The following is a 10,349-nucleotide window of genomic DNA, read 5'->3' on the forward strand; positions in this document are numbered from 1 at the left end:
TTAGGGCTGCAACTAACAACTAATTTGATCGATTTAATCGATTAGTTGTTGCAGCCCTAATATATATATATATATATATATATATATATATATATATATATATATATATATATATATATATATATATATATATATATATATATATATATATATATATATATATATATACATATACCAGGGGTCGGCAACCTTTACCACTCAAAGAGCCATTTTGGCAAGTTTCACAAATTATAGAAAGTAATGGGAGCCACAAAAAAAAATTTAAAATTTAAAATGAAAATCACCGCATACAAAGCTTACATGCTTTGTGCTATGTTAACCAGGGGTCTCAGACACACGCACCGGCACGCACTTTAATGTGGAAATTTGATGTTAGTGCAGCCCGCGAGTTTTGAATGAATGTCGCTTGATAGCCGCTTGATAGCGTCATACTTGCCAACCCTCTAATTTTTCCCGGGAGACTCCCGAATATCAAAGCGTGATGACACTACATTTGGCGCCCTCTGCAGTCTGCCCTGACAGTGTACCTGCTCGAACAAAGGGGGATGCTGTTCTAGCTTGCTCACGTAAGAGACAGCAAGGCTACTAACTCAGCAGCCACACATCTTACACTGACGGTACCAATACCCAGAATCCCATGCAGCCCTAACTCTTCCGCTCAACCAACGCACGGAGAGGGGGGGGGGGGGGGGTGATGTGTGGGGGGATTTGGTGGTAGCGGGGGTGTATAATGTAGACCGGAAGAGTTAGGGCTGCATGGGATTCTGGGTAATGGTTCTGTTGTGTTTATGTTGTGTTACGGTGGGATGTTCTCCAGAAATGTGTTTTTCATTCTTTTTTGGTGTGGGTTCACAGTGTGGCGCATATTTGTAACGTAACAATGTTAAAGTTGTTTGATACGGCTACCGTCAGTGTAAGCTGTGTGGCTGATGAGTAACTATGCTTTGCTGTCTCCTGTGTGTGCAAGTAATAACAACATGCAACATGTGGCTGGACTGACACGCTGTATGTAAATGCTATAGAGGACAATTGCTGCAGTGCAATTAGGGCACGCCCTTTATTTAGTAAGTAAGAGTGTAAATAGGTTTAGTTTTTCCCTGGGAGTAATCTATGAGAGACACTGAGATCCATAAATCTCCTGGGAAAATCGGGGGGGTCGGCATGTATGTAGCTGAGCCGCATCAGAGTGGTCAAGGAGCCGCATGCGGCTCCGGAGCCGCGGGTTGCCGACCCCTGACATATACATATGTATATATATATATATATAAAGTGTTAAATAGGTCCATTATTCATAACAACATTGATTTTGATCCATTATTAAGGAAAATGGTTATGACAAAAAGGGCATAAAACATAAAAACTTTATATCGACAGATAGACCTGAAGTGTGTATATACACATATATATATATATATATATATATATATATATATATATATATATATATATATATATATATATATATATATTTATACATATATATATATATATATATATATATATATATATATATGCATATATATATATATATGCATATTTATATATATATATATATGTATAAATATGCATATATATATATATATATATATATATATATATATATATATATGCATATATATATATATGTATAAATATACACATATATATGTGTGTGTGTGTGTGTGTGTATCTATGTATAGATATCTATATATATACATGTGTGTATGGATATATATGTATGTGTATGTATATATACATTTATATATATATACGTATGTATGTGTATATATATATACTGTATATATACTGTGTATATATATATATATATATACATATACACATATATGTATATATGTATTTGTATGTATATATGAATATATATCTATATATACATATATGTATGTATATATACATTTATATACACATATATATATATGTACATATATTCATGTGTGTGTGTATGTATATATATATATATATATATATATATATATATATATATATATATATATATATATATATATATATATATATATATATATATATATATATATATATATATATATATATATATATATATATATATATATATACTTAACATTGTTATAACTTAGACCCTTCCAGGTCCCCGGGACCGAATTTGAGTGGAGCCCTAAAGGTTAAAAAAAAAAACACATTGGTTTTGAAAATGCAAAATATCAAAATGGCCCCTGCATGTTTTGATTTTTGAAAGTTTGGACACCTCTGATGTACCGCATGTTTCCTGCAAAGAGACACTTTAAAAGTTGCCAAATATGTGTGAAGATAGGGGTTGTAAAATCATCTCACACATCCTCTTGTCCCTGCTCGGGTGAGAGCGGTGTTAGTTTTGGCAGCGGGGGAGAAGGTCCCAAGGTCGCTCAGCTCACCGTGGCCACCGCCACCTCCTCCCCTTCTTCCACTTTGCCGCCTTTGCCCATGGTCTTCATTTTGGTCATGATGTCAGTGAACGTCTCCTTGACCGTCTTCTCCAGGATCCAGCCCTCGCTCTCGCTCTCCGGGTCCTCCGGGTTGGCCAGTGTGGACAGCGAGCTGTTGACGTACTGCAGGCCCACGGTCACGGCAACCTGCAGCGGCGAGACGGGACCATGGATCAAATAAACTGGTGAGTGGACACCCTTAGGGGGGTCAGGTTTTCAACCTCCAGCTCAACAAAACTGGACATGTCAACTTTCATTCAAATCAGCGGACAAAAACAGCTGCATCGGTAATATAGTTTGGTGACATGGGCCTGCACTTCCTGATTCTGAAGGCCCTGGGAAGATTAGATTGAATTTTACATCTGATCGGGCAAATACGCTGTCATGCGGGTTTAGAGCACTGCAAACAAATACCGTAATTTCCGGACTATAAGCCGCACCTGACTATAAGCCGCACCAGCTAAATTTAGGGGAAAATACAGATTGCTCCATATATAAGCCGCACCCGACTATAAGCCGCAGGGTTTTGCTGTGTAATTAGCGTAGTATATAGGGGTTCCTGCTACCACGGAGGGGATTGCCGGGACAGAGATGACTGTTTGGGAACGCAAAGCGTCCCATTTATTAACAATAAATCATTCAATCAAACTTTCACATCTTTGACATGGCGAACAGCATTCGTGCCGAGTACAAATAATACAACGGTGCAAAGTAATACAAAGTGCTCGCCTGTACGTTATCAAAATAACCAGCCTACCGGTATATGAAAAGTCAGTCTTTAATCATTGTGTCATCGTCTTCCTCCTGCGTACTAAAACCACCGAAATCCTCTTCGTCGGTGTCGGAGAAGAACAGGCCGTAAATAAGCCACACCCTTGTATAAGCCGCAGGGACCAGAACGAGGGGAAAAAGTAGCGGCTTATAGTCCGGAAATTACGGTAGTCTTTAAATTAATATCGCTTCAACAGCGTCGAATCAAAACCCACTGGCCGATTCTTATTTGCCGAGCAGGTTTAGCAAAAAAACTACTTAACCAACTTCCACATCACTTTGAAGAGGGTTGGCGCATGGGCAAAGTGAAAAAAAGATAGAATTTTGGTCTCAATCTGGTTAATTTTAATTAGCCACCGTTGTTAAATTCTGCAAGTTTATAAAAAATGTATATATATTTTCAGTAAATAATTAATTAAATTTGTCAAAATTCAGGGTGTGAATCTTTGGGCACCTAATGGTCCGATTCCGATTCCTCGGGTGACGATTTGATTCAGAATCATTTCTTGATTCAACCCGATTCTCGAATTCAAACCGATTTCCACAAAGTATTATTTGGTATAATAATTCAAATTCAACTTTTTCAAAACAGGTTACAGGTTAGCAAAACTCTTTCTGGTTGCATGGAGATGAATCAAGAATGTCCTTTTCAAAAAGTGATTCAGTAAATAATTAATTAAATTTAGAGATGTCCGATAATGGCTTTTTTGCCGATATCCGATATTCCGATATTGTCCAACTCTTAATTACTGATTCCGATATCAACCAATACCGATATATACAGTCGTGGAATTAACACATTATTATGCCTAATTTTTAGGGATGTCCAATGATATCGGCCTGCCGATAAATGCGTTAAAATGTAATATCGGAAATTATCGGTATCAGTTTTTTTATTATCTGTATCGGTTTTTTTAATTTTTAAAATTTTTTTTTAAATTAAATCAACATAAAAAACACAAGATACACTTACAATTAGTGCACCAACCCAAAAAACCTCCCTCCCCCCTTTTCTTTCTGTTATCAATATTCTGGTTTCTACATTATATATCAATATATATCAATACAGTCTGCAAGGGATACAGTCCGTAAGCACACATGATTGTGCGTGCTGCTGGTCCACTAATAGTACTAACCTTTAACAGTTAATTTTACTCATTTTCATTAATTACTAGTTTCTATGTAACTGTTTTTATATTGTTTTACTTTCTTTTTTATTCAATAATTTTTTTTTAATTTAGTTATCTTATTTTATTATTTTTTTAAAAAGTACCTTCACCATACATGGTTGTCCAAATTAGGCATAATAATGTGTTAATTCCACGACTGCATATATCGGTTGATATCGGTATCGGTTGATATTGGTATCGGTAATTAAAGATTTGGACAATATCGGAATATCGGATATCGGCAAAAAGCCATTATCGGACATCCCTACTAATTTTGTTGTGATGCCCCGCTGGATGCATTAAACAATGTAACAAGGTTTTCCAAAATAAATCAACTCAAGTTATGGAAAAAAGTGCCAACATGGCACTGCCATATTTATTATTGAAGTCACAAAGTGCATTATTTTTTTTAACATGCCTCAAAACAGCAGCTTGGAATTTGGGACATGCTCTCCCTGAGAGAGCATGAGGAGGTTGGGGGGGGGGGGGGGGGCGGGGTTGAGGTGAGGGGGTAGCGGGGGGTGTATATTGTAGGGTCCCGGAAGAGTTAGTGCTGCAAGGGGTTCTGGGTATTTGTTCTGTTGTGTTACGGTGCGGATGTTCTCCCGAAATGTGTTTGTCCTTCTTGTTAGGTGTGGGTTCACAGTGTGGCGCATATTTGTATCAGTGTTAAAATTGTTTATACGACCACCCTCAGTGTGACCTGTATGGTTGTTGACCAAGTTTGCATTGCATTCACTTGTGTGTGTGAAAGGCCGTAGACATTGTGTGGTTGGGCCGGCACGCAAAGGCAGTGCCTTTAAGGCACGACCCCAATATTGTTGTCTGGGTGGAAATCGGGAGAATGGTTGCCCCGGGAGATTTTCGGGAGGGGCACTGAAATCCGGTAGTCTCCCGGGAAAATGGGGAGGGTTGGTCAAGTATGACTGGGAGACGCAACTGCTCTGTATTTCTCCCTACGTCCGTGTACCGCTCCGTACAGCGGCGTTTTAAAAAGTCATGAATTTTACTTTTTGAAACCGATACCGATAATTTCCGATATTACATTTTAAAGCATTTATCGGCCGATAATATCGGCAGTCCGATATCGTCAGACACCTCTAGTCAGATCCGATTCCGATTCCTCGGGTGACGATTTGAATCAGAATCATTTCTGGATTCAACCCGATTCTCGATTTCAAACCAATTTTCACAAAGTATTATTTGGTATAATAATTCAAATTAAACTTTTTCAAAACAAGTTACAGATTGGCAAAACTCTTTCTGGTTGCATGGAGATGGATCAAGAATGTCCTTTTAAGAAGTGATTCAGTAAATAATTTATTAAATTTGTAAAAAAATTGGGGTGTGAATCTTTGGGCACCTATTGGTCCGATCCGATTCCGATTCCTCGGGTGACGGTTTGATTCAGAATCATTTCTTGATTCAACCCGATTCTCGATTTCAAACCAATTTTCCCAAAGTATTATTTGGTATAATAATTCAAATTAAACATTTTCAAAACAGGTTACAGCTTAGCAAAACTCTTTCTGGTTGCATGGAGATGGATCAAAAACGTCCTTTTTAAAAGTGATTCTTCAAAAAACTGAATTTAAATGCAAAAAAACATTTGTATCTTTTTTTCTTTAAATCGATTTTTGAAATTGTGAATCAACTTAGAATCAGGATGAATAAGAATTGGGATTCAGATGTACATTTCTTTTTTTCCATTTTGTTTTGTAATTCCTTATTTCTTCATTTCCCAATGTAAACACACTCTTGTAACAACTGGTGGGCTACGCATCATAATCTGCCTCTACAAACCATCAATAATATACGAAACCCCGGTGAAGCCTTTATCTTAGAATACATTTCAGCATCACATGACTTCCACTGCCGATCATTGATAAAAGCGGCCTGTAAGTGATCTAATGTGACAAAAACGTAAACAAAATACAAATATATCATACTTACCTAAGATTGTCTTTATAATGTGTATATACAAAATCAGTCCTCTTTTCCAGATCTCTATAGAACAGGGGTAACCAACCTTTTTGAAACCAAGAGCTACTTCTTGGGTACTGATTAATGCGAAGGGCTACCAGTTTGATACACACTTAAATAAATTGCCAGAAATAGCCAATTTGCTCAATTTATCTTTAACTCTGTTATTATTAATAATTAATGATATTTACACTTAATTGACTGGTTTAAAAGAGGAGAAAACACGAAAAAAATTACAATTAAATTTTGAAACATAGTTTATCTTCAATTTCGACTCTTTAAAATTCAAAATTCAACCGAAAAAAAGAAGAGAAAAACTAGCTAATTCGAATCTTTTTGAAAAAATTAAAAAAATAATTTATGCAACATCATTAGTAATTTTTCCTGATTAAGATTAATTTTAGAATTTTGATGACATGTTTTAAATAGGTTAAAATCCAATCTGCACTTTGTTAGAGTATGTAACAAATTGGACCAAGCTATATTTCTAACAAAGACAAATCATTATTTCTTCTAGATTTTCCAGAACAAAAATTTTAAAAGAAATTCAAAAGACTTTGAAATAAGATTTAAATTTGATTCTACAGATTTTCTAGATTTGCCAGAATTTTTTTTTTGAATTTTAATAATAAGTTTGAAGAAATATTTCACAAATATTCTTTGTCGAAAAAACAGAAGCTAAAATGAAGGATTAAATTAAAATGTATTTATTATTCCTTACAATAGAAAAAAATTAATTTACTTGAACATTGATTTAAATTGTCAGGAAAGAAGAGGAAGGAATTTAAAAGGTAAAAAGGTATATGTGTTTAAAAATCCTAAAATCATTTTTAAGGTTGTATTTTTTCTCTAAAATTGTCTTTCTGAAAGTTATAAGAAGCAAAGTAAAAAAATTAATGAATTTATTTAAACAAGTGAAGACCAAGTCTTTAAAATATTTCCTTGGATTTTCAAATTCTATTTGAGTTTTGTGTCTCTTCGAATTAAAAATGTCGGGCAAAGCGAGACCAGCTTGCTAGTAAATAAATACAATTTAAAAAATAGAGGCAGCTCACTGGTAAGTGCTGCTAAATGAGCTATTTTTAGAACAGGCCAGCGGGCGACTCATCTGGTCCTTACGGGCTACCTGGTGCCCGCGGGCACCGCGTTGGTGACCCCTAATATAGACTATTTGTAGTTTTCAGTACATTAACAGTTTTTGCTCAGATCAACCAGAGTGGACCGGTAAGCTAGCTGGTCCTATCAAGCCAACATGGAATCTGATTGGTTAAAGCAGAGGTGTCCAAACTTTTGCCACTGAACAATCAAAGCATATAGGGGCCACCTTGATATTTTTCATTTTCAGAACCAAATAACGCCTAAAACTGTGGATAAACTTTGGATCTAACTGTTGATATAACGTTTTATTTAATTTTTTTCATATTTTAGACTTAGACTTAGACAAACTTTATTGATCCACAAGGGAAATTGTTCAAACATTTTGTATACCATTTATGTTAAAGCAGGGGTCACCAACGCGGTGCCCGCGGGCACCAGGTCGCCCGTAAGGACCAGATGAGTCGCCCGCGGGCCTGTTGTAAAAAAAAAAAATTTTTTTTTTTTTTTTTTTTTTTTAAATTAAATCTACATAGAAAACACAAGATACACTTTCAATCAGTGCATCAACCCAAACAACCTCCCCCATGCACACTCATCCACACAAAAGGGGTTATTTCTTTCTGCTACCAATATTCTGGTTCCCACAACATAGACAACACATCTGCAAGGGACACAGTCCCTGAAGCACACATGATTGTATAGGCTGCTGGTCCACTAAAATTTTCATTAATTACTATTTTTTTATGTAATTATTTTTATATTGTTTTACTTTCTTTTTTATCCAAGAAAATGTTTTTTATTTATTTATCTTATTTTATTTATTTTTTTTAAAAAAAAGGGCATTATCTTCAACAGACCAGGTTGTCAATGAAATTATATTTTTTTAAAGGGTTTTATAAACCAGTCCCAGTCCAGATAATGTCCAAGTCGGACTCAGCAACACACACCTTCATTCATGTGCACAGAAAAAAATTAGGGAACACAACAGGTTGCATATAATTTATAAACAAAACACTTTGCATTCCATTCGAAAGGACGTTCCCTTTAGATTTCCGATCCTTAACATTTTACATTTATCATAATTAAGCTTTAGGCCAGATTGCTGTGAAAATATGTCCAAAAGATTAAGAAGGTTCCGCAAACAATGAGGAAAAATCTTATCTTTGTGAATCAGCCTTTTCTGACATGAACTTCATCAAGAACAAACACAGAACACGCCTCACTGATGCACATCTGCAAGACTCACTCAGAGTTGCAGTGTCAAGTTACACACCAGAGTACAACACACTAGTTAACAGGCTGCAATGCCAGGCTTCCCACTAACTGACAAAGAAACAGATAACAGATTTGGTGTCCAGTTCAAAGTGTGACATGATTTAAAAATTTGAGAGTTTACTTTTGTATTTTACATGAGTTATTATTTGTACAAACATGGTGCAAAGTAATTCATGATTTGTTAAAAAATGTTAGTGGCTAGCTAGTTAAAATGGGATATTGTGATTTCACAAGACTGTCTTAGAAGTGATCATTTGAAAATGTTCAATTTGAAAAATGTGCACTTAGAGAAAATATAAAAATAAAGTGTTGCATATTGATATTTATCTGTTTCTATATATATTTATTGTGAGAAATCATTAAGATGATCAGTGTTTCCACAAAGATAAATATCATTAATTATTAATAATAACAGAGTAAAAGGTAAATTGAGCAAATTGGCTATTTCTGGCAATTTATTTAAGTGTGTATCTAACTGGTAGCCCTTCGCATTAATCAGTACCCAAGAAGTAGCCCTTGGTTTCAAAAAGGTTGGTGACCCCTGTGTTAAAGAAACCCTGTTTTTATGTCAAAAACTAAATATGCAACATTTTCCTCCAAACAATGTTAAAAGTGGAATATTTGATGTGAAGTAATTGGAGCCTTAAATGGTCAATAATTCATGGCAAATTTGATTTAAGTTCTTTATCATTTAAAAAAAAAAAATAAATAAATTCTGCATTTCCCGATTCTTAAATGTTAAAATATGTCATACATTATTTTTTTTACTTTCAACATTAAGTCGCTAAATCACTTCAGATCTATCTGTCGATTACAAGTTTGAATTATTTTTCCTATGTTTTTTTTAATGCCCTTTTTGTCGTACAAAACTGTTTTCTTACGGCAAACACACAAAATATGCAATATTATCCCCAATAATATTTAAAAGTGCAATCTTTGATGAGAAGTAATTGGAGCCTTGAATATGTCACTTCATTTCATAACAACATTGATTTTTATTTATTACAATTTTTTGAGCAATAACAATTTTAAAGGAAAAAAAAACAGCCTGCATGGCAGCTTTGTGTTATTATAACATTTCACCTGTATGCTCTTTTTTCTCCCCCACTTTTTAATGTTTTGTTTCATAATAGCATTTTATTATCCCCAAAAATATTTCAAAGCTGAATATTTGATGTGAAGTACTTGGAGCCTTGAATATGTCAATATTTCATAACAACATTGGTTTTGATTCATTACAATTTTTTGAGCAATAACAATTTTAAAGGGAAAAAAAACACCCTGCATGGCAGCTTTGTGTTATTATAGCATTGCAACTTTTTCTCATTACATTTCACCTGTATGCTCTTTATCCCCCCCCCACTTTTTAATGTTTTGTTTCATAATGGCATTTTATTATCCCCAAAAATATTTCAAAGCGGAATATTTGATGAGAAGTACCATATTTTTCGGAGTATAAGTCGCACCGGCCGAAAATGCATAATAAAGAAGGGAAAAAAACATATATAAGCCGCACTGGAGTATAAGTCGCATTTTTTGGGGAAATGTATTTGACAAAAGCCAACACCAAGAATAGACATTTGAAAGGCAATTTAAAATAAATAAAGAATAGTGA

The 10,349-nt window shown here is 34.7% G+C and overlaps 2 protein-coding genes across 10 annotated transcripts in view; one reads left to right on the forward strand and one right to left on the reverse strand.

Moving 5' to 3' along the window:
• Positions 1-10,349, forward strand: part of bicral (BICRA like chromatin remodeling complex associated protein) — a 201,240-nt gene that overhangs the window by 116,764 nt on the left and 74,127 nt on the right. For all 9 annotated transcript variants that reach the window (XM_062057236.1, XM_062057242.1, XM_062057235.1 and 6 more), the window contains one exon: positions 2,493-2,623. The gene's annotated coding sequence lies outside the window, so the exon portion shown is untranslated. The remainder of the gene's footprint in view (positions 1-2,492; positions 2,624-10,349) is intronic.
• prph2a (peripherin 2a (retinal degeneration, slow)) overlaps positions 2,078-10,349 on the reverse strand; it is a 23,775-nt gene continuing 15,503 nt past the window's right edge. The window contains exon 3 of the mRNA XM_062057248.1: positions 2,078-2,585. Coding sequence (XP_061913232.1) covers positions 2,379-2,585 — 207 coding nt within the window. The 3' untranslated portion in view covers positions 2,078-2,378. The remainder of the gene's footprint in view (positions 2,586-10,349) is intronic.

The sequence above is a fragment of the Entelurus aequoreus genome, linkage group LG08, assembly GCF_033978785.1.
Source record: "Entelurus aequoreus isolate RoL-2023_Sb linkage group LG08, RoL_Eaeq_v1.1, whole genome shotgun sequence".
NCBI lineage: Eukaryota > Metazoa > Chordata > Actinopteri > Syngnathiformes > Syngnathidae > Entelurus > Entelurus aequoreus.